This window comes from Phascolarctos cinereus, unplaced genomic scaffold, assembly GCF_003287225.1.
Source record: "Phascolarctos cinereus isolate Bilbo 61053 unplaced genomic scaffold, phaCin_HiC Scaffold_5;HRSCAF=322, whole genome shotgun sequence".
Taxonomy (NCBI): domain Eukaryota; kingdom Metazoa; phylum Chordata; class Mammalia; order Diprotodontia; family Phascolarctidae; genus Phascolarctos; species Phascolarctos cinereus.
In genome coordinates, this window is record NW_027555958.1 from 464909005 (window position 1) to 464933826 (window position 24822).

General features: G+C 49.6%; 1 protein-coding gene across 1 annotated transcript in view; it reads left to right on the forward strand.

The window, feature by feature from the left end:
* The first annotated feature begins 399 nt into the window (after window positions 1-399).
* ROR1 (receptor tyrosine kinase like orphan receptor 1) overlaps window positions 400-24822 on the forward strand; it is a 375033-nt gene continuing 350610 nt past the window's right edge. Inside the window, exon 1 of the mRNA XM_020993141.2 lies at window positions 400-601. Within this exon, the coding sequence (XP_020848800.1) occupies window positions 487-601 (115 nt within the window). The 5' untranslated portion in view covers window positions 400-486. The remainder of the gene's footprint in view (window positions 602-24822) is intronic.

A 24822-nucleotide genomic window follows, 5' to 3' on the forward strand; every position in this document is an offset into this window, starting at 1 on the left:
TGACAAGTTGGGGAGGCTGAGAGCGAGAGAGGCAGAGGAGGAGACGCGGGCAGGGAGAGCCGCCCCCGCCGCTGCAGCCGCCGCCGCCGCCCGCCCCAGTTCCCGGAGGGAAAGCGCCGCCGCCCGCCGGCCCCTGGCTCCAGCCCCGAGCCCCTCGGCCCCCGAGTGCCCCGGCTCCCGAGCTCCCGAGCCCCAGCGGCGCCGGGCTGCCAAGGCCAAGGGTGAGGGCGGCCGCGAGGGCCGGCCAGATCGCCCCGGGGCCAGCGGGGCCAAAGCGGAGAGAGGGGAAGGAAGGAGCCCGGAGGAGCCCGAAGCAGGCGGGCAGGGAGGCGGAGGGCGAGCAGGACAAAGGGAACCGCGAGCCCCGGGGCGTGCGTGCGTGCGCCCGGGCGGCCGCGGAGAGCGAGCCCCCGAGAGGCGGCCGCCGGGACCTCGGGGCGAGCCTGGTGGACGAGCCGGGAGCGCCGCCTGAAGAGAAGAGGAGGAATGCCCCCGGCCGGCTGCGGCCAGAGGCGCGGGGCGGCCGCCCGCTGGCCCCGGGCGCTCCCGCTGCTCGTCCTGCACGGCGCGATTCTGCTGGCCAGCCGAGGAGCAGCCCAAGGTAAGAGGCGGCCGGACTTCTGGGGGCCGGGAGGATGGGATGGGGTCGGGGCGGGCAGCCTGCCGCCTCCTCCAGGCAGCGCGCCAGCCGGACTGCCTTCGAGCCGGGGACACCGCCGACACGCTGCGGGCTGGAGGGTGGGAGGCTTGGGCGATTTGGTGTGCAGGGTTGACTCGGAAAGCTCATTCCTTCCCTCCCCAGCTATGCTGCCTTCCTCCCCACCCCCACCTCTGCCCCACCTGAGAATGGCCCCTCAGTCTGCGGGGCTTGAGTGGTCCCAAAATGGGATTCCACTGAGGCTGAGGAAGGCACTGATTCGCGCCTGGAGACCCCCTGCCCGAGCCTTGGCGGGCTGGGGTGGGAGCAGGGGTCTTCTTCTGGTTGAAATCAGCAGCTGTCATCAGCGGCAGGAAACGCTGATGGGATGGGTGGCGGGGGGTGGCGGTTCACTGTGTGTGTGTGTGTGTGTGTGTGTGTGAGAACCCGAGCCCCGTGTTTCCACATTTTCCTGGCTTTTCCCACCCCTTCCCTATAAGTGAAGTCCATTAGCTGTCCCAAAAGAAATGGACTCTGGGAGAAAGCCGCTGGGTACTGGGGTGGGGGGAGTGGGTTTTTGTTTTGGCCACTGTGACTTCGCGACTCTCCCAGTCCTAGCCTTAGGCCGTTCGCACCCCACGCCCCCTTATAGCTCCCTCCCAACCCCTTCCTTCCCGGGACTGAGCTCGGAGATAATCGTGTGCATTTGTCCCTCGCTGACTGGGCGCCCCCACTCCTCGTCTCTCATCCCTCTTCCACCTCTTAATTTTACTTTTTTTTTCTCCCTCCAAACTATTCGGCCCAAGCTGGCGCTGCTCCCCAGCGCCGGGAGAGCGTTCCCCCCCCCCCAGCCCCAAGTGTGGCGGCCTCGGGGTTAAGGGAGAGAGAGAAAGGAAGCCAGTCATCTCTTGCATCCTTGATTTGGGTAATCTCGAAAGACAATCGCAACAGTTAGAGAAAAACTAATAAGAGGGGCCAGGCATATTACCTTCCCTGCGGGAAGCTTTTAATCCTTCCCTCTCTCTGTCTGTGCTGGGGATACAATAAGAGTGAGAGGGGGGAAGATTTGGGCTTCTCCCAAGGATACAACCGAGCCATTCTTTCGAGGTCGGAGGGGAAAAAGTTGATTAAAGGCCCCTGGGGTGTGGAGCTTCACTTTTAACATGCATTCAGTATAGAGAGGCCCTCTCCCTCCTCCCTTTCCTCTCTCTCTCTCTCTCTCTCTCTCTCTCTCTCTCTCTCTCTCTCTCTCTCTCTCTCTCTCTCTCTCTCTCTCTCTCTCCTCCTCCTCCTCCTCCTCCTCCTCCTCTTCCTCCCTTTCTGATTCTGTCTCCCTCCTTCCCTCCCTCTTTTCTTCCTTCTCTCTCCTCCCTCCCTCCAGAGCTGAGAAGTCCTTTATCATGCATCTTTCATTTCTCCGTAGATAGTGAGTGCTTTTGCTCTGGAGAAGGACTGGCTAGGGTCCTGATCAGCAGTGGGCAGGCCCATGAGGTTTGGGGAAAGAATTGGAATCCTGAGTAAGAAAGTGTGTCTCTCTGTGCCTGGGAGCTTCTTTTTAGGGGATTTCTAAGAAATAGGCCTTCTCCTGCCCATAGTGGAATTTGGATGTAACTGGAAGACTGGTGCTTGAGACACATTTCAGTCTGTCCAGGTCTGGGTTTTGGGGAATGATTCGGGAACACTCTTCCTCCAGTGTCATCCATTGTGCCTGGTAGGACTGAGACTGTTTAGGGTTCTAAATGTGAAGGTTAGGGAAAATCATTTTATCAGTGCTGTAATTTAGGAATATGGGGATATGGGAGAGGGGTAGATTAAAAAATATCATGCATCTTTTATCAAATATGGACAGGCATGTGTGTCAAAACATCTTGGTAGAGTCGAATCAGAGGACCTGGGTTCAAATCCTATCTCTGTCATTCTGTATGATGGTGGATCATTCACTTCACCCTCTGGGCCTCTGTTTCCTCATCTGGAGAATGAAGGAATTGACCTCAAAGAACAGGATCCTAAATCTACCTCTGGAAGGAACCACCTAGTCTAAACCCCTCATTTTACAGATAAGGAAACTGAGGTCCAAGGAGGTTGTGACAAGGTAAGTAAATGGCAGACAAGATTTGAACTCAGGTCCTCTGATTCCCCATTAAGTACTTTCCACAGTCCCACACTGCCTGCATTCTTTTCTTTTCTTTTTTAATTATTATTATTATTTTTTTATTTTTAGGCAGTTGGGGTTAAGTGACTTGCCCAGGGTCACACAGCTAGTAAGTGTCAAGTGTTTGGTCTGAGGTCACATTTGAACTCAGGTCCTCCTGACTTCAGGGCCAGCGCTCTGTCCACTGAGCCACCTAGCTGCCCCAGCCTGGATTATTTTCACTGTGGATATTTCAGGTGAAGACAGGTTTGGGAAAGGGAGTGGGGTGGGTAACTTAAAAACTAGATAATTAGTTTGGCTCATTTCTAGCCATTTCACTTTGCCTGGGTGTACATATGTCCACTTAGTGTAGAGATTAGAAGGGGTACATTTCACTCCAATTCCATCTGAGTCTCCTTCCAAAGAGCCGTGTGTTCAATACTCCTGTGCCAAGGGAGCCTGCACGTTCTCAGGAGAGGCAGAACCCTTCTTGGCCTTTGCTGCTGATGGTGGTTTTCAAAGAAAAGTTGTTCCTTTCCCCTTGTTTTGTGCCTCTTCATTTCTGTGAGCGTTCAAAGCTCTCTCCTAGCTTCCTGTCCCGTGTTTAAGCTTGGGTTCCTACGGTAACCCAGCCAGTGACTCACAAAATCAGCTTAAGGCCATAGCTGCTCAATTTATTTACATCTTTATATTGTAATACTCAGCACTTCCTTTTGTAAAATGGTGTCATCTGGAGGCTGTATACATGTTAACTTTACTTTTCTAGCTGTTTGGTTTTGAACCTTAAACTCAACCTTTCTGAGGAGTAGGCGCTGCTGCTGCTGAGATGGGGTTTTACTGCATTTATGTGTTTACAGGCAGATTCCTACCCTGCCCCCCTCTTCCCCAGGTAGGTTGTAGCTCCCTTCCTTCACAGGCTTTCTTCTGGCTTCTTCACCGGCAGCCTGGACTACCTCCTATCAGATGACAAGCCCCCTGAGGGTCTGGCCTTCCTGTATCTTGCCAGGATCCAGGATTTCTCCTTAATGCAGGAATTCCCTGCAGGGAGAAAGCTCTGAGGTGCCAGCCTGCCCCAATGTGGTTTGCCTTGTCCTGAATATCTTCAATGAGCCAGCCTGGGGAAAAGCAGCTGTTAGCAGACATGGTCACTTTGGAAAGGGACGTGATCTGGGGCTCCTGGGAGCTCTGGCCCTACTTTGGATGATTCAGGGACTGCTTTTATAGGTGATCTGTTTCTGCTAGGTTCTGGCCAGGTTTCTGGGGGACTGGTTGAGCAGTTGGCCTTTGTGCGAGTCTCTTGGGGGACTATGTGGTCCATGTGGTCAGAATTCCTAGAGGGCTTGAGTTATAATTTTGGGGAAAGGCTTTCCTTACTAGTTTGGTGAAAAGTGACTTCAGAAACAATACTTTTTTGGGTAGTTGTGGTGGTGGGAAGGGATGAAATGGGGGAGGGTCTATACAAATTTTCCCTTTGCCTTCACTTAATGATGCATACACTCCTAGAAAAGAGGAAGAACCATCATAATCAGAGTGTGGCCTGCATCCTTTAGTTAAAAATGCAATCATGGCTTTTACTTTTAAAACAATTCAAACAAATCACCAGTCTTTGGAGCCTGTGTGGCAGCCATACCCTATGCAGTATAGAGGACTCAGAGTGGATTGGGTCCACAAACACATTCATCTCTGTCTCTCTCTGTCTGTGTCTCCTCTGTCTCTATCTCTGTTTTGTCTCTGTACATTTTATAGATCAGAGATTCTCAACCTTTTTTATGTCCTGGACACCTTTGGCAGAATTTGAACATCCCCTTTCTGGCTGCCTGCTTTGTTTGAGTCCTAAACTCAATGTTTCTGAGGTGCAAGAGTTGTTGCTGAGGTGGGGTTTGTTGAAGCCTGTGGACCCCTTCTCAGAATTGTGTTTTTAAATTAATAAAATAAAATACATAGGGTTACAAAGGAAACCACTCATGTTGAAATAAACTCATCCTAAAATTAAAAACAGGTTCACACACCCCGGGTTAAGAATTCCCACCTTAGGGGGAGATAAAATGTTCTCATGTCCTAGAGGGAGAAGGGAAGGAGAAGGTAGAGGGATACAGAAGGAAACTGAGGAGATGGAAAAGCCCCAAAACATCAATAAAATGTATTTTAAAAATAGATGAAGGATAAGGATTGGACCACCTATGATTTCACTGATAGAAGAGACTTACTCTACCAAGGCAGGTGGGCACCTTCGGGTCTTAGAGAGTTACAGAGAACCAATCCTGAGGGTTTGAATGATTTGCCCAGGGTCATGCAGCCAGTTTGTATTGGTGGGAGGACTTGAACCCAGATTTTTCTGGCTTGAGGCTGGCTCTCTCTTCAGTATGCCTGGCTGTCTCCCTGCTTCTTATAAACTATATGAGAAATATATACAATTAATACAAAGTGGTTTTTTTGAGGGTGGGGCCTACTGTTGGTATCAGAAAAAGCCTCAGGAGAGATATTTTTTGAGCTGAACCTTAAAGGGAATTGGGGATTCGAAGATATGGAGCAGAGCAGGGACAGCAGTCCAGCCTTGGGGGATGGTGTGAGAAACCACAAAAAGGCCAGTCTGGCCAGACTGACCCTAGAGTGACTGGCCCGAGGTTCATAGCGAATGTGTGGGAGATAAGGCAGGATGGGGCCCTCCCAGGCCACTTCTCCAGGCATTTAATCCTTTGGGTTCTCTAGAAAGGGGCTTGAATTACTGGAAGAACTGTCCTTAGAGCAGCCTAAGCTCTTCTTTCATTTTCTGCTTCTCCTCCTGCAGGCAGATCAGTGCCTTGGGTGAGTGCGCAGGTGGGAGGAGGAGGTGCAGCTGACCTGTGTTGCATCCTTATTTCTGAGCCAAAGATTCATAGATCAGAATCACAGATTGGGAGCTGTTGTTGTTGCGGTTGTGTATGTGACTGTGGAGCCCAACCTCCCTCTTTTTACAGATGAAGAAAGCAAGGCCTAGAGAAATGGCTTGGGATTGGAACTTGAGCCCTCTGACACAACCCACAACCCCCACCCAGATCTCCTTCCAAAGCTGGGGAGAATCAGCATCACTGAGCCCTCCCTGAAGCATTGGAAGTCCTGAGAGACCTGCTATCCTTTGGGTTTTCTCTTTAGGTGCGAGCCAGAGAGGGGTTTTCCTCCCCAGCTTCCAGGGGCCGTGAAGGGACCTTTCCTCCCTTCGAGGCTGCACAAGACAGATCCCCAGACCCCCAGACGTTCCTTGAGCCAGCCCTTGGGAGTTGCTGTCCAACAATCACCTCCTATTTACTGCTAGCTCGAAGGGCCCAGAGCAGTTAGCATCTGCTTAGAATGAGCCATGACTTTGAATAGCTCTGGGAGCTCACCTGCTCACCCTTTCCAAAGAGGGATGAGGTCTGTGTGGATGTCTGGTGGATTGATGGGGGTCTTGGATCATGATCCAAGTTGTATGAGAAGCAGAAGGGCTTGGTGGCTGGAGCTCTGGGCTTGGGAGCCTCCAAGACCTGGGTTCGAATCCTGTTTCTGACGCTTCCTAGCTGTGTGAACACAGGAAAATTACTTAGCATCAGCCTCCTTGTTGTCTAATGGGTAGGGCAGTTTTGAAGATCAAATGAAATAATTCATGGGAAACGCTTTACAAACCTTAAAGTGCTTCATAAATGCTGCTCCTTGTGGAACTGGAACATCTTAGCCTTAGATCAAGAGCTGGAAGGAATCTTAGAGACTGGCTAATCCAGAGGTGGGAGACCTTCAGCCTCGAGGCCCCTTAGGTCCTCAAATGCAGCCCTTTGACTGAATCCAAACTTCACAGAATAACAAAGTGTGGATTCAGTCCAAGTGCTGAACTTGAAGACCTAGAGGGCCACATGTGGCCTTGAGGCCCTACTCCAACCTCCTCATTTTTCAGAATTAAATTTTAGTTTTCAATGAACAAAAGTTGATTTTCTTTCCCTTTCCCTCCCTTCCACTCTCACCACTGGGGAAAAAAAGCCAAATCCTTATGATGAACATGCATAGGTGAGCAAAATGAATTCTCCCATTGGCCTTGTGCCCCCCACATGTGTCATTTTGTGCCCCGAATCTATCACTTCTGTCAGGAGAAGGGCAGCATGCATCTTCACCCTCCTCCTCATTTTTTACAGATGAGTAAGCTAAAGCTGAGGTTATGCCCAAGGCCGCCTGCGGCTGGGTTTGAACTTAGGCCTTCGCCTCCAGGTCCAGCATGACTTCCACCAGCCATTCTGTCTTATTTTGATCTCTTTTTGCTGTTTAGTATAAATGATTACTCGGTTTGGGCCCAGCCTTGGCTCAAACTAACACCAAGCTTTGCATACAGTCAGTCAACATTTATTAAGTGCCTACTGTGCACCAGACACCATAGTAACATAGTAGGGCATTCATAAAATACTTGTTGGTTGGCAAACAAGGCAGCAGCAAGGAGGTGTTCAAGACTGTGGCCCGCACAAACACTAAGCTTTTCCAGAGGCATGCCTGGAGACAGCGCTCTTTAGACACATGTAGATAAATGAATGGTCTTCCCAGGCTCTGATTCTGAGGCCTGAGTTGAAGAAGAAGAAGAAGAAGAAGAAGAAGAAGAAGAAGAAGAAGAAGAAGAAGAAGAAGAAGAAGAAGAAGAAGAAATTCTTAACTAAGTGCAGCTGCTTGAGAGGGAGCAGGACTTGCATGCCAGGAATATCTAAAAAGCTAACGAATACAAAATAAAAATAAACAGCAGTAAAAGACTCTCTCTTTGTTATAGTAAGCCTAGTTGGGCTCTCTGGTTTTAGGAATGGGACAATTGGGGCATTCATTTATTTTCATAATGCAGGGAAATGTGTCAGGACGCTCTGTCCTTGTGATGCTTTTAACACCTGAGTCCCTTCCCTTCCTCGACCTGCCCCAAAGGCCCTGGCCCCCATGGTCCCAACCTACAGAGAATAGAGGCAGGTAATGGAATGGGCTGATCTTGGCAGGGATGGTCAATTGCATACCCCATCTCCCATGAATAGAGTACCAGGGGCTTCCATGGTGGGAAGGGGGCTTATATGCTTAATAAGTAACTATGAAGCATAAAAGTAGGGTCCTCTGGAGTTTTGATCTGAGAACCATTACTAAACCCTGATAAACTGAGCCCTGTAATGGTTAGCATGGCTGTATAACCCACCTATTTCTTTCTTTTTTCCATAGAATAATAGAATATGAGAGCTGGAAAGGATGATGGAATATAGATTATTAGAACAGAGAACACTGAATGTTGGAGCTGAAAGGGGCCATACTTAGACCACGAGATGCTAGAACATAGCTAGAAAGGCCCATCGCAAACTCTAGTCCAGTACCCTCATATAGATTATTATCACTTTCAAAGTGTATTTGTTCATGCAGATGTTTGAAATCTGGCACGTATAACGTAGATGTGAGAGGCCATAGAACAGTTGTTGAAATAAAGACTTGGGTCCCACCCCCAGCCCCCTGCACACTGTGTTCATTGATAATCCCTGAGCCCAGCTGGAGAGGGCCCTTGCAGGAGGAGACAAGCCTGAGGTTTCCATGCTGGACTGTCTTAGGACTCTGACCTTGGGGTACCCCAGAGGGACGATTCAGACTCAGGAATGAAGCCCTAACAATGAGGACTCTCCTCTTCCCTCTCTCTGGTGCAAAGTGGGACCCAGGTCAGCAGAGCTGGGACCGAGGATGGGAGATTCCAGGCTTAGCTTTGCAGTCTTCAAACAAAGGCTTTTTCAGAACTTCAAACTGTTTGGTGAAGGGCACCCCCCCCTCCTGGTGTAATTCCAGAATTCTCATTGGGGAATGTTACATTGCAAGGACCTCATTTGAAACCTGACCGTCTCAGTCCCAGTGTCCAAATAATCTTGCTGAGCACAACTTGAAAGGAAAGGGGTAATATCTGCAGGAAAGAATCCTGAGGTGCTCTGTTAGTCATTTAAAAATTCTGAGTAGGAAAAACATGGCCAAGGCCCCCATTAGCCCTTGGGTCTGCTTGGGTCTGTGGGTGGGATGGGGGGGGCAAGCTTGAACAGTCAGGCTGTGTCAATGGTAAGAACCAGTCCTGTTTGATTTGCTGAAGGAATTAGATTGTGGGCTTGTTACAGTTTGGTTACAGAAGGGGCAGAAGCAGTTACCAGATGTTCTTTGGGCCTGTGTTAGGGGGCCGGGGTTTTCTAGGGAGGAAGAAGGATGGAGCAAAAAGAACCAGACCATAGATTTAGAGCTGGAGTGAGCTTGGAGGCCATCTGCCCCGCCCTCTTCATTTCACAGAAGGGGAAACAGAGGCACAGAGAGAAGGGACTGGCCCAAGGCTTCCCAGCTAGCAGGTGGCAGAGGTAGTGTGTGAGAGGGGAGATTTCTTGGTGTTTGGGTTGGACAAGATGGCAGCTGAGGCCCCTTTTCCCTTCCAAGCTCTGAGATTCGGTGACTCCAGACCCAACCCCCAGGCCTTTGAGCAGGTCACTCAATGTGCTGGAGACTCAGTTTCCTCATCTGTCAAATGGTGGCGTTGGATGAGGCGGCTTCAAAGTCCTAAGTCAAGGGTCTTAAGGCAGCCTTGAAGCTGGGGCTTCTTAGGAGGGATTTTCACCTGGGGTTCTCAAACTTTTTTTAAAAAATTTTTAACATTCTGATAACTATATTGCAGTGTAATTGGTTTCTTTTGCATGTTTTATTGGCAACATTATTCAGAAAAGAGGGTCATGGGCTTCACCAGACTGCCAAAGGGATTCATGGTAGAAAAAAGCTCAGACAAGAGAAGTTTCAGCTCTGTCATCCTCCACTCAGCCAAGTGGTTTTCCTAAAGCATGGGTCTGACCATGTCGCCCCCTACTCAATCAACTCCCATGGATCCCTATTGCCTCCAGGATCAAATAGAAACCCCTCAGTTTGGCATTCAATGCCTTTCATAACCTAGGCCCCTTCTCCCTTTCTAGTCTTCTCACACCTAACTCTACTGAGACACCTCGCTTCCCTTGCATCTATTTCAATACTAGTTCTTTCTATGTTCTTCAGTATTTCAGTGGCTCTGACCATGCTACTCTTTTGCTTGAGAAGCTTCTGTGGTTCTGGGATTGACCTCAGGATCAAATAGTAAAGCTTTTGTTGGCCATTTATAGACTCATAGCTGGAGGAGACCTTTGTCCAATCCCTTCATTTTATATTATGATGAAAATGAGGCTAAGAGGTATTCAGAGATTGGGCCAAGGTCAGAGACAAGATTTGAATTTGGTTCCTTGTAGAACACTGAAGCCAGTGTTCATTCCATCATACAATACAGTCAATACGTTGAATCTTTGTGCCTAACTCTGTGCTAGGCGTTGTGGGAGGATTAGAAAACAAACAAATAACACATGCTATGTTTCTAGTTTCTGAGAAAAAGGGAATGATATCAGAAAGAATTGGCCAGGCACTTACCATGTGAGGCACAGACTCATCCCAGACTCACTCTGCAAGGATGCTAACTGGGCTAGGCCCAATGAGGGGAGGGGGACAGTTCAGCAACATTTCTATGGATGCACCCAACACCCTTTGTGACACACACACACACACACACACACACACACAGAGCTTGCTATCCAGCCACATTGACTCCATTCCCACCTTGGGCAGCACACCTGTCCCAGTCTGTCGCCCTCTTCTTCTCTCATATTGTCTTCGTTTACTTGTCTTGTAGAAATTACCTCCTTCCTTTGGACTGTAAGCTTCTTGAGGTCAGGGCCCTTGTCTTTGCCTTTCTTTGCCTCTCCAGTGCCTGATGCTTACTAAGCTCTTAATAAATGTTTATTTACTGACACTGTTCTACATACAAGACAAACTGGGGCACAGGAGAGAAAACACCTGGGGACTGGGCACAATGCATCCCCCCCGATGCCCTGCAGTGAGGGTCCTCCCTCATTTCCACCTCCCTGAAGATTCCGTGTCTTTAGAATGATGAGGGACCGGTCTTACTCCACCTTAATGCACCAAATGTCTCTCTTCTCTCTTTAAACGTGCTGGCTGTGCTCAGCCTCAGCACAGCCAGGACCACCAGTGCCCTTTCCCCACACCTGCATGCTTCCTCCCACATGGGCCCTTCTTCTGTAATGCTTTGCTAACCATAGCTCTCGAAAGGCCAGGTTGCCACCTTCCTGGAATTTATCTAGTTGGGAGGGAAAATAAACACCCAGGAAATAGAGGAAGGAACCGGGGATGTTGAACCTGGAGAGGAGAAGCCTCAGAGGGACACGATGGTCATCTTCAAGTATCTGAAGGTCGGTCATGTGGAGGAATGACTAGGCTGCTTGGTCCCAGAGGATAGAACCAGGGATAATGGATAGAAATTGCAAAGAAGTCAATTTGGCATGATGTCCGGGGTGTGGGGGGGACTTCCTAAGAAGAACAGCTGTGGCCAAGGGGAATGGGCTGCCTCTTGAGGCCGTGGGGTCCCTACTCATTGAGGGTCTTCAGCCAGAGGGTAGATGACTAGTTATGAACCTCGAGAGCCTGTCTGACCTTCAAATTCTGTAATTCTGGGGAATAATTAAAGGCCAATTCAGTGCTTAACAAGGTGATAATAATAAGGGGATTTCAGGGGAGTGAGACATCAGTGTAGGCTGGAGTAGCCAAATGCTTCCTGAAAAAAAGGTGGAGATTAAACTGTGTCTTGAATCATAGGTAGGATATCGATGGGGGGGGAGAGAGAGAGAGAAAGAGAGGGAGAGAGAGGGAGAGAGAGAGAGAGAGAGAGAGAGAGAGAGAGAGAGAGAGAGAGAGAGAGAGAGAGACAGAGAGAGAGAGAGAGAGACAGAGAGACAGAGAGAGAGAGAGACAGAGAGAGAGACAGAGAGAGAGAGAGACAGAGAAGAGAGACAGAGAAGAGAGACAGATTCAGGCAGGCCCCTGCCACGCCCGCCAGATTCACTGTGGCCAGGCCTAGAGCAGATCTGACCATATGCAAGAGCCTCAGGGTCCTTCTGGCCTCCTAGGACCTGTGAGGGCTACTCCGATAAAAGCAGCTTTCCTGTGCTTCTCCATCCCTGGAGCAGGCCAGTGGGGAGTGGTGGGGGAGGGGAGTGGTGGAAAATTTGAAGTATTTGGGATCGTAGGCTTTAGAACTACTGGGCCCCTGGAGATCACCCAATCCAACCTGCTTGTTTCACACATTAGGAAATGTGAGTAAGGTCCATATAATGGGATAAGCAGCGAGCTAGAATCTTGCCAACATTTCTAGTTATGTACCTGAAACTCATACTGAACAGAGAGAGGGGAGGTTGAGTACTGATCTCACCATCAGAATCAGTTGGAGGAATGGGGGATGTGGAGACTGGAGAGGAGAAGGCTGGGGGGGGGCATATGAAGAAAAGAGGCAGCTGTCGGCTGGATGTCCAAGAGAGGAGGGGGCTGCCTGGACAGGCTGGGGGACCATTGAGGACGGCTCTGTAGAAGGGATTCTTGCACAGGTAGGGGACGGGCTGGACTCTTTTCCAACTCTGGTCTGTGATTTTTCTGTAAAATGAAGAGATTTTCTCAGGGTCAGACGGATAGTGAGTAGCAGAGGTAGGCATGATATCTGGTTAAGGGTCTGAGGCACCAATCCAGGAAGCATGCCAAGGACGTTGTCCCATTTCTGGGACAATAGCATTTCCCTAATCCTCCCTTGGCTACTCAGGGAAACCTCCACCTGCTACTGTCATTGGGGAGAGCTGGGGAGGATGGCCTGCTGGCCAGTGGTGGGAGGCTGGCCTTTCCTCCCAAACCTGGCTTGTCTACACCCTGAACACGCCCTTGGGTCAGTTTTTGTTGGAAGCCCAGTTGGTGTCTGCCACAGAGTGAACGCTTTATTAATGTTTGATTTACTTTCTTTTTCTGATCTCTCTCCCGTCTAGGGCTTCCCTGCTAAAATGATCTTGTACTTATTCTGTTGATATTTCCACATATTTAGGTCCAAACATCAACACGCATTTATTAAGCACCTATTATGTGCCAATCAGTGATAACCATACATTCTGAGTACATATATGTTTTTTCCCCCAGGATTTAGTTTTGGTACAGTCAATTATGGCAGTGTGGCATGGGAGAGAGAGAGAGCGAGTGAGAGAGCTGGCCCCAGAGTCAGAAAGACCTGGGTTCCAGTCCTGTCTCTTGACACATACTGGCCTTGTGACTCATAGCTAGCCACTTCAGCAATCAGTGCTCTGGGCAGCTCTCTGAGATGAGGTTGCAGAGGAGGTGCCGACCTGCATTAGTAGAGGGAGTTCCCTATATCAATGACATCCAAGATACTGGCCCTAACTCCAACACCATTCTTGGCAAACAGTAGGTGCTTAATAAATGCTTGTTGCCATATCGATTGGCTTTTGAAGAAATCTCTTTTGAATGCCTTTCAAACTTGAAATCTTTGATCCTAAGAGCTATATAAACACCATGAAAATCAAATAGGGCTAATCTTAATCCTTGGATGCTGAGTGAATGAAGTAGAGCCCACAGTGAATGTTGTATTGAGTGCTTAAAAAACAAAAAGAGCTTTACTGAGCAGTGAGAGGCATCGTGGAAGAGAGTACTGGGTAGAGTGGGATGACCTGGGTTCGAATCTAACCTCTCTATTTAATGCTTGTGGGTCCTTGGGGATGTCAGGTAACTCGGTCTCAGTTTTTGTACGTGTAAAGTGAGGAGGTTAGACCCAGATGAGACTCCTTTAAGCTCCAGAACTAAGATCTTTGAACAAAAAGATGCCTGTGACTCCATCCCACCTTTTCTTCATGGGAAATGAGTCCCTTCTCTTGACATGACAGGGATACTTTTAAACTAATTGCTTCTCTTTTTTCCTGCCCCAGCCCCTCCCCCTCCAGCACACCTGTGCCATCTATGATTACCCTGACTCATCTTGTCATCAGACCCGTCGTTTTGGCTTTATTATTTTCTGCTTTATCGGCCTGTTTTTCATTAATCCTTCCCCTCCGTCACCTTGGGAATAAAAGAAGTGGAGAGAGACCGAGGGATATTTTTTCAAGGTCCTGTTGCCAGATTTCTTAGACACACAAGGGCACCTGTTGACTTATTCCTGTCAGACCCTCAGCTTTTGGAGATAGTGTTAGCGGTGGAGGCAGAGGACATGGGTTCGAATCTCACTCTGCCACTTGTTACCTGCACGATCTTGGTTGGGTCTGTGGTTTCACCCTAGAAAATGAAGGGGGTGGAGGACCCCGGAGATCCCCTCTAGCTCTGCATCTGCAATCCTAGAGCATGTATGTGTCTGTGTGAGTAGGTGGTGAACATATGGTGTTATCAAAATAGAAATTACTTATTGAGAGCAAACTAGGAGCTATAGTCAGAAGTTGGGGGGAGTCAGATATTTGGACTTTGTTCGAGGGAAAAAATTCTAAGCATTAGGGATCTCCCCAAGTGGGAGGGGCTGCCTTCCCCAAGCCAAGGCTTACAATGCTGTAAAGGAGGCAAGGGTCTCTATGGGCACTGAGAGCATGGATGGAAAAGACCTTCACCAACCTCTAGTGGAACTGAAGAATTCTTTCAGCTATTTAAAAGCATGATTCTGAGCCTCGACCACAGCCTACATGGCCCAGGACACAAAAAAGGGGAAGAACCAGGGCCAGACAGGACAGGGTGGACTAAGCAGCCCACATGAGGACCTCTAGGGCTGTGACCTTCAAGGAAGGCTGACTGTGCACACAATGTAGGGTCCGGCCTCCCCTTCTGCTGAACAGTTCTTAAAGGAGATGGAAATCCAACGCTCTGTGCAGCAAAGCAACAGTATCTCATCGGTGCAAACTGGACTGGTGTGGGGCGATGGGGGGACTACATTCTGAGGGAGAGGATTCCGATTCTGACACGGTTACTTTGTACCTGGGCAAGTCCCCACTCTTCTGGCCTCAGGTGCCTCCTTGGCAAAATGGAGGGGGGGGGGTCCTGTGTCTGGGTGTGGTCACGCCGTCCAAGGGATTGCCTCACTTATGTATTTTTGTCCTAGTGCTCAGCTCTTCATTCATTCATTCATTCATTTAGTTTCTTCCGGCTCTACGTTTCTGATCCTGAGGTTAGGTCAGGGACCCAAAGTATGTATGCACTAGCAGGCAGAAGTGGTACCATCTTTCTAGACTGTAATTCCAAGATAAAAAGCCTGGGATAAATGCTTTAAGTGAGAAGGTCCCTTAAGTGGGTAACACATTGAATTTCTTGATTCTACTCATTCTTTATTTGTTTATTTATCTCAATTTTAGCTGCAGCTTGTTACCAGGAGGGCACAGAGAGGACTGGGGAGCGGAGTGAGCCCGGGGTTCCTGGGCCAGGTTTTTCCATTTGATGATGATGATGACACGTGTGTGTGTGTCTGAGCTGTAGCTGGGGCTGGGGAGGCCCAGCTGGAGAGACTCATGAAGGCCTATCTTCTACCCTGCCCTGGCTGTCCCTCTCGCCTCCTTCCTCTCCCTCCCCTCCCCCCACTCTCTTCAAGAATTTGGCTTGAAAGAGGCCTCATTACCCAGAAAATATCCCCCAGGGATCGATTCCTCCTGGTCCTCCCCCCTTACTCTCCCCTTCCCCCTCTCCTCTTCCTCCCCTCCCCCTTCTCTCTCTTCTCCTCTCTTGCTCTTCCCCCTCCCCCCTTCCCCCCCTGCTTTCCTCTACCCCCGTGTTCTCTTCCCCTCCCCCTCTTGTTTTTCCCCCTCCCCCTCTTTCTCCTCATCTCCCTGACATCTTTTCATTAAAATGTAATGCCTAGAACTGAATTCAGTATTTCGAACATGGCTCGACCTGGGCAGAGTCCAGCAAGACTGTTGCCTCCTCTCTTTTAGAAATATTACATTTCTTAAGGAATGCAGCCAGAATAACATTTGCTTTTTTGGATTACATTTCTTTCTTTTGACTCGTTGGACTTGTGGTCCACCAAAACCTCCAGATCTTTTTCATAGAAACTGGTGTCTAGCCATGCCTTCCCCATCCTGTTGTTGTCAAGTGGATTGAACCTTATTTGAACCTGATTGTTTGAAAGGTGCAAAACTTTTCATTAATCTTTATTAATTCCATCTTGTTCTAACCTGACAAGAGCTCTGTCACCCAGTGTATTCTCTTGGCCACCCTCGGATTTAATGAGCCTGATTGACAAAGATGCTGTCTGGCCCTGGACCAAAGCCAGGCAGACCCCTGGCTCGCTCCCTCCCTCCCTGTCTGTGCTTGGACTTTTCTCCGTCAGAAAACCGCGCAAGGGGTTTTCTGGGGCTAACCCAGGATCGTGGGGTGCTCAATGCCTGAGTCAGCCTCCCTGGGCAGCACTGCAGGGCTGTCAGGGGTTCAGAGGGCATCTCGTCCAAACTCTTCGCTTTACAGCTGAGGAGGATGAGGCCCGGGGGACGTGGCTGTGACCACACAGGTCGTACACGTCATAGGCACTGTCTGGAAAGAGCTCCTTCGATGCCAGCCGGACTATTTCCTCTTACCAAGAACAGCGCGGTGGGGGAGACACAAGTTTGAATCCTTGCTAGCTGTGTGGCCGTGGAAAGTCACTGGAGCTCAGCATCCTCGTCTGTAGCTAGGTGGCGCCATAGTGCGTAGAGCGCCAAGCCTGGAGTCAGGAAGGCTCATCTTCCAGAGTTCAAATGTGGCCTCAGATACTCACCAGCTGTGTGACCCTGGGCAAGTCACTTCACCCTGTTTACCTCAGTTTCCTCATCTGTAAAATGGAGATAATAATAACACAGGGCTGTGGAGATAATATTTGTAAAGCATTTCGCAAACCTTAAAGCTCCCAACAAATGCTGTTACTTATAGAGATTTAACTGGACGCCAGTGTGCATTGGCAGGGGCGAGGGAGCCCAGAGGAGGGCTGCTGCTGGCCTGCAGTATAGCATACACATACATCCTTACTTCCAAAAGCCTTCACGAGGAAGGAATGAGAGGCTAGGTGGTTGCAGGCTGGAGTCACTCTTCTTTCTGGCACCCGCCTGGGTCAGACTGATTTGAGTTAGAACAACCAGTGCTTGGTGCTGGGCCAGAGGCTTGGAGAGAAGGCTGGCGGCTGAGGAGGTCCATACCTCCCCTCTTTAAAGTGAGCCCTGAGATCTTCCCCTGAGGGAGAGAGGGCCTGGGATCATTATTTTTGTCTACAAGAGGGACCTCGGACCAGAGGCCACCCTGGTGCTGGGGAAGAATGCTAAATTTGGAGTCAAAGGTTCGAATCCTGATTCTTTTACTTACTCTCTGTGTGATGTGGCCAAGTCAGTTAACTTCTCTGGTCCCTTTGTTTGCTTATCCCTAAGAAGAGACAATTGGACGAGATTGCCTTGCAAACTAATACCTATGATCTTGGGCTCTCCTGGGGCCTGTTCTTGGGGATCCTGCTTCTGCCATCAAGCAGGAGTGGCAAATTCATCATCAGAGTTCCTTTTTTTTTTTTTTTTGGTGGAGGCAGTGGGGGTTAGGTGACTTACCTAGGGTCACACAGCTAGTGTCAAGTGTCTGAGGTCAGATCTGAACTCAGGTCCTTCTGATTCCAGGGCCGGTGTTCTACCCACACCCCACCTAGCTGCCCCTAATTAATCAGTTTCTAAGAGCTGGATAGACTTGAAGCCAGAGATCATAGGTTCAAATCCTGACTCACGTACCTGTGTGACCCTCAGTCTCCTCATCTGTAAAGTGAGGGGTTTGGGCTGGATGGTCTCTTTTGGGCTGGATGGTCTCGGAGGCCTCTTCCATCTCTAGGTCTCTGACCTCAGCCCTGCAGGTGACCGACCCTGAGGCTGGAAGCCAGATGCTGATTTCTTGGGTTGCCCAGTCTTGCCAGCTCTCAGCATCTGTTTACAGAGCTCAGAATTGCTGTTGTAGATTCAAATTTAAAAAATGATTTCCCACAGAGGCTCCCCTCTTCCTTCTCTGGGGTTGGGGTTGCCACCCCCCTCTGGGGAAGAGCAGGGGCCCCAGGGAAGGAGTCCTGTCTCTGCTTTCTAAGTGTGTGTTTTTGGAAGCTGGAATGAACATGTGGCCTGCCCCCTTCATTTGACAGGTGAGGAAACGGAGCCAGACAAATCTGACTGCAAACACAGCCTCTTTCTCTGGTGCCCTTTAGCCTCCTAGAATGTAAACCCCTTGAGGGCAGGGCATATTGCAGCTGCCTTCTTGTATTTCTAGAGCCTGGTATGGGGCTTGGCACAAAGGGATCAGGTCTAGACCTAGGTTTTCACCGTTCAAGGCAGTTTCCTGGTGAGGAAATTCCTTCTACCAACGCAGGTCATTTCTTCAATGTAGTCTTTAGAACCTGGAGTATTTAGGGGCTATGTGACTTGTCACACAGACCTGTGTCTTCTTGAACTCAGGTCTTCCTGGCTCTGAGGCCAGCTGTCTCTCCACTAAGGCATTTGTTTTTGTGTCCTTGGGGTCTGCTTGGCTGAATGAATGAAATGGTACCCGATGAATGGTAAAAGAACAACAAAGAGGGTGGGTGAATTGGGCAGATACTTTATGGAACTTACATAAGTCAATCAGTCATTACTGAGTACCTGCTATGTGCCAGGCACATGCTAGGTGCTGGGGCTACGAGGACATGGAAGGAGGTCAGGTCTCTGCCTTGTCTGTGCCACGCTCCCTCCTGAGTCAGTCAATGCCACAATAGGTATCTTTGTGCCTGCTCTGGGCTGGGCTGGGTGTCTTCTGTCCCACAGGCATGCTTTCTTTGAAGAGTTCCTTAAAAGCTGGTGACCAACCGAAGACCCCGTTTGGAGGCTCCCTGTTGGCCTCGGAGCCTCAGTGTGGGAGGTGCTGGGGGCCCAGCAGCTGGGCTGGGTGGCCCTGCTTCAACTAGCACACTCTTCAAACACTTCAGGAGACTATGGTGGTGATGGGGAAATGATACTCAGACACATTCAGCATCCTGTTGACACAGGCACAGAAGCTGTTTCTTTATCTTTTCTGCAAATATTGACGGAGATTAATAGGCTTGCCTTTAGCTCCCCTCCCCACCTCTACCTCCACTAAATTAGTTTTAAATTGACAAAAATCCTCCCAGTAGCCTCTGGAAGCTTTCTAGAAGAACCCCCACAATGGGCCGTCTCCTGCTTACCTAACCTTCTTCCTTTCTACAAGCTTCTGCTTCGATTCCCTTCCTGCAGAGGGTATCACAATGACCAGGCCTCCCAGTTGGATATAATTTGATGGCATCAATCAAGCAATTAATCAGTTCAAAGCATGTTATGTTGGGGCAATGTGCTAGGCAGTGGGGACTCCAGGACAAAGGATGAAAATAACTCCTATTAATAATAATATCAATAGCTAATGTTTATATAGTGGTTGCTATGTGCCCGATCTGTGCTCAGCTCGAGGAATGGAAATACAAGCAAAAAGAAAAACAGTTCCTGCCCTCAAGAAGCTTACATTCTAACTAATCATTGGGGGAAAACAAAACATTTCTGGGAGCTGAAAAGAAAGAGAGGAAGAGAAGGCCCCTGGGAGGAGGTGAGGTGGTGAAGTGTGTATGGTTTGATGCACAGGAAGCACGATGGGCCTCCCACAATGGAGGCCCAGAAGAGCTCATCCATAGGAGACCAGCCAACACTGGCAGGAGGCTGTTCCAGGGTGAGGAGGCATAAAGTGTCCTGGTGGCAGCAGGGAGTGGGGTGCTTGCTCAGGGCCACTCATCCAGGTAGCAGATCTTCCTGGCCACCATGTCCCATACCCCCCTTATTAAATAACCAAGTCATCAAACCCTGAATCTCACAGAAAGGCAAATCAGTATTCAGTGCATACCTCTTGGCGCATGGAGAGTTCTACTCTTACGGTCTTCTTTCCCTCCCCTTCTCTCTCCCTGCTTCCCTTCCCTCCTTCCTTCCTTCCTCCCTCCCTCCCTCCCTCCCTCCCTTCCTTCCTCCCTTTCTCCTCCTCCCTCCCTTCCTTCCTTCCTCCCTCCCTTCCTTCCTTCCTCTCTCCCTTCCTTCCTTCCTCCCTCCCTCCCTTCCTCCCTCCCTTCCTTACTCCTTCCCTTCCTTCCTCCCTCCCTCTCTTCCTTCCTTCCTTCCTTCCTTCCTTCCTTCCTTCCTCCTTCCTTCCTTCCTTCCTTCCTTCCTCCTTCCTTCCTTCCTTCTCTCTCCTTCCTTCCTTCCTCTCTCCCTTCCTCCCCTTCCTTCCTTCCTTCCTTCCTTCCTTCCTTCCTTCCTTCTTCCTTCCTTCCTTCCTTCCTTCCTTCCTTCCTTCTCCTTCTTCCTTCCTTCCTCCTTCCTTCCTTCCTTCCTCCCTTCCTCCCTTCCTTCCTCCTTCCTCCCTCCCTTCCTCCCTTCTTTCCTTCCCTCCTTCCTTCCTTCCTCCCTCCCTCCCTTTCTCCCTTCCTTCCTCCCTTCCTCCCTTCCTCCCTCCCTCCCTCTCTTCCTCCCTCCCTCCCTCTCTCCTTCCTCCCCTCCCTCCCTTCCTTCCTTCCTCCCTTTCTTCCTCCTCCCTCTCCTCCCCCCTTCCTTCCTTCCTCCCTCCCTCCTCCCTTTCTCCCTCCCTTCCTTCCTTCCTCCCTCACTTCCTTCCCTCCTCCCTCACTTCCTCCCTCCCTCCCTTCTTTCCTTCCTTCCTTCCTTCCTTCCTTCCTTCCTTCCTTCCTTCCTTCCTTCCTTCCTCCCTTCCTCCCTCTCTCCCTTCCTCCCCCTCCTCCCTTCCTTCCTTCCTCCTTTCTTCCTCCTCCCTCCCTCCCCTCCCTTCCTTCCTTCCTCCCTCCTTCCTCCCTCCTCCCTACTTCCTTCCCACCTCCCTTCCTTGCCTCCTTCTTCTTCCTTCCTTCCTTCCTTCCTTCCTTCCTTCCTTCCTTCCTTCTTCTTCCTTCCTTCCTTCCTTCCTTCCTTCCTTCCTTCCTTCCTTCCTCCCTTCCTTCCTCCCTTCCTTCCTCCCTTCCTTCCTCTCCTTCTCCTCCCTCCCTCCCTCCCTCCCTCCCTCCTTCCTCTCCCTCCTCCTCCCTCCCTCCTCCTTCCTTCCTTCCTCTTCCTTCCTTCCTTCCTTCCTTCCTTCCTTCCTTCCTTCCTTCCTTCCTTCCTTCCTTCCTTCCTTCCTCCCTCCCTGATAATTCGTTGTGTGACCTTGATCAAGTCACTTAACCTTAGTGGGTCTGAGTTTTCTTTGGAGGATGAGTTCACTCAACTAGAGGATTTTCTCAAAGTCAGAAGGCAAGTCCCTTAACCTGGCAGGGCCTTGGGCACCTCTCTGAGACTCTAAATTCTACACAAGGGGTAATCTGCATGGACAGTAGCATATTTCATGCTCCATGTACCCGATGCCCAAATGCTCCAGTGGACCTCACATCTCACCTGTGCAGATGGCGGCCTGTTCTGCCCTGTCCTGTGTCCCTCTCATCCCGCACAAACCCCTTCACGAGCTCTCTCCACCAAGCCACATTCCTCTCAGGGAAGGCAGTGTGGTTCAGTGGAAGGAGTTCTGGTTCTAGTCTACTTGACAGCAAGTCTACTCCACAATCAGGCAATGGTAACAACAACAACAACAACCACAGTGTTTATATAAAGCTTGAAGGTTTGCAAAACACTTAACAAATCTTCTTCTATCCTCAAAGCAGCCCTGGGAGGTAGGTGCTGTTATTGTCCCATTTTACCGAGGTTCAGTGACTCAGAGAGATTAAATGATTTGCCCAGGGTCACACAGTGTCTAAGACAGGGTTTGAACCCAGATCTTTCTGACTCTAGGTGGAGAAGAATGTATTAGACACGGACGGTCAGATGGCTTCAGAACTGGGCAGATGGATGGACTCAAAGAGTGATTGCTAATGGGCCAATTTCAACATGGCAGGAGGTGCCCAGTGATCTGAGGTTGGCCCTGCGCTGCCTAATGTTTTTATCAGTGAGTTGGATAAAGGCAGAGATGGCAGCTCACCCCATTGGCAGATGACTTGAAGAAGCGGGGGAGGGGAGTAAGATAGCTAACCAGCTGGGTGACAGAGTCAGGATCCAAGAGAGCTCTAGTCTAGAGCATTGGCCTAAATCTACAAAGATGAGACTCAGTCAGGTGGAGAGGAACGTCTTGCCCTTGGGTGTGTACAAAACCCAGCTCCACAATATAGGATGGGGGAGCCTGGGCTAGAGAACCCCTGTTCTCTGAAAGCTCTTTAGATGTTAATGGGCTGTGTGCTCTGGAGGAGGCAGCGATGGCCACCCCAGTAAAGCTGGCGCCATCTTGGTTCAGGGCTGAGGAGGCAATATCTCCGCTGTCCTCCGTCCTTGCCAAGCCCTATCTAGACTGCACCTGGTGCACATGGGCACCATGGTCTTAGATGGACACCTATGAGCTGGAGAACGTCTAGAGGGGCGACCAACCCTCACATTCTGTGGCTCTGTGAACCCCGTGGAACAGTAATTCTTGCCTTTGTGTGCCACGGGAGGAGGTAGCGTGGCATAGTCTGTAAAGCAACGGACTGCAGGGAGAAAGACTGGGGGCTGCTGGGAAAGTGACAATTTTCTCTCAGACTCAGTTTCCTAATCTGGAAAATGGGTAACAACAACTCCTGCCTAGCAGCACTGTCATGAGGAATAAATATAAAGAATTTCAAACATGAAGATTATTAGGACCCTAGGTCTAGAAGGGACCTCTGAGGTCATTGGGACTAGACATGAGGGAACAGAGCCAAAAGAGTGAGGTGACAAGCCCAAGACGGTACAGTTACCAAGCCTCAGAGACAAGATCTGAACCCAGGTCCCCTCACTCTAGAACCTCTTTCCATTGAACCACACTGCCTCCCAGTAGAGGAATGTGGCGTGGTGGATTCTGGAGCTGACAAGTTCCGGGTTTGACTCCCGCCTTAGGTATGGGCTAGCTCTGGGAGAGACAAGTCTCAGCGTCTCCCAGCCCAAGCTTTCTCAGCTTTAAAATGGGGATGATAACGTCACTCACCTCACAGGGATGTGATCAAATGAAGTAACATATGTCCAGCTCTTTACACAAGAGCAAAGAAGTACCAGCTATTGTTACATAATGAGGATCTAATAAGGTTACATGTCTAAAGCACTTTGTAAACCCTCAGTCACTATAGAAACGGGATATTATATTTATTGTCATATAATATTTATATATTACATTGTAACATATTGTAATATAATATGTACATATTATATTGAGATATATTATAATGTAATATTTATATATTATGTTGCAATAAAATATTTATATACTCCATTATAATTTTATATATATTTTCATATTTATATACTGTAATTGTTTTCTAATCTTTGCTAGTAACAGAGTGAAGATAAAAAGAGGCAAAGAGGACAGACCTACAGAGGTATATAGTCTTAGAGGCAAACTGGGTAGTGGATAGAACAGGTCTTGATAGTTGGAAAGATCTGGGTTCAAATCCCACCTCCAACACTTACCAGCTATATGACTTAACTTTTCTGACCCTCACTTTCCTCATCTGCAAAGTAAGAAAGTTGGACTCAGCAACCTCTAAGGTCCCTTCTAGCTCTAAATCTGTGATCTGATGATGTCATTTCACTAATCTGGGCCTCACTCTCCTCATTTGTAAAATGGGCTCGGAGGAGGTCCCTCCCAGCTCCAAATATGTGATTCAATAAACTTTAGAAGTGGAAGGAACCCGAGGGGGCCCTGTCCCTGTCGGGGCCTTTGCTGTTCTCCCCCTCTCTGAAATGTAATGCTCTGCTGGTCGACCGTGCCAGAGAGACGAGATGAAGCATCATTTGTAGAAAATGAAATAACTGTAGACACAGTGTCTGTTTCCAATAAAACGTTTCTATAAAGCATGGCGCATTAAGTCTGCCTGTGTTTGAAAGCTACAACCCAACACTGCCTTTCTCTTAAACACACACGCAAAATCAAAAACCCCAAGCCCCCACTCAACACCCCCCCCATGCCAGGCAAGGCTTTGCATTTCAAGGGGAGCCTGGGATGGGAGGACCCAGCCCCTTCATGTGGTTCTTCGCTGCAAACCACAGAATGGACCTTAAGAGAGGGATGGCTGGTGCTGGGTGGGCATGCCTGCTTCTGGCTCTGGCAGATATTTCTGCTCTTCGCTGTGACTTTGGTTCCCCGCCCCCTCCCTCTCCTGGGTCTCTTGGCTTTGACCTTGAGAAAACTGGAAGTCCAATGATGGGCAGCGTGGGTCCCTGGACCAACTTCCTCCTGGGCTAGCTTGAGCTGTGAGCTTGGGGAGCCTCTCCTGGGAGGGAGGATGCAGGGTCAGCCCTCCTCCCTTCTTCTCCTCCCACCCTTGTGAAGCTGCCCTGGGGCCAGAAATAAACTGCAGGCCCTGACCCCCGCAGTCAGGAAGGGTATTGTGGTCTTTTAAGACCCAGATGAGAGAGAATGTGGTCACCCACAGAGGATGGCCCAAGGTGCCTCTACAGTTACTTTCTTGCAGGAAGACTGCGGCAGAATTGAGAGTCCTTAGAGGCAAGCAGGCATGGTGGGAGAATGCTGGAATTGAAGCACCAAGACCTGGGTTCAGACACTGATTGCTGTGTGACCTGGGGGCAAGTCTTGAGTTCTCTGCGCTTCAGGTCCCTCCTCTGAACTTGAGGACCTCTGGGGGTCCTTGATTGTGGCCAAGTAGATGGCCTCCACAACCTTGTAATCGGGCTGCACTGGCAGTCAAGAAGTTGACAAGTATTTAGTAAGTGCCCGCTGTGTGTCAGGCACTGTGCTCAGCGCTGGAGATACAAAGAAAGACAAAAGACAGCCCCTGCCTTCAAGGAGCTCACAGTCTAATGGAAATAATGGACAAACTATGTGCAGGGATCAGCTGGAGATAATCAACGCCGGGGAGGCGCTAGCATTAAGTGGGTGGTGTGAGGAAAGATGCGAGTTCAAATGTGACTTCTGTTTGTGACCATCTGTGTGTATGTGACCATGGATAGCTCTGAGCCTCACTTTCCTCATCTGTGACATGGGAACGATAATGTGGGAACAATGACAACGCTTGTGGTATTATTCTGAGACTCAAGTGAGGCAGTCTGTAGAAAATAGTTTTCAAACCTGCTACCTCTCCCTGTCTCTAGCTTTCTTCAAGGCTCAGTCAAGTGCCACCTCCTGGGAGGTGGAAGAGGGGTGTGAGGGAACAAGCATTTATTAAGCACCT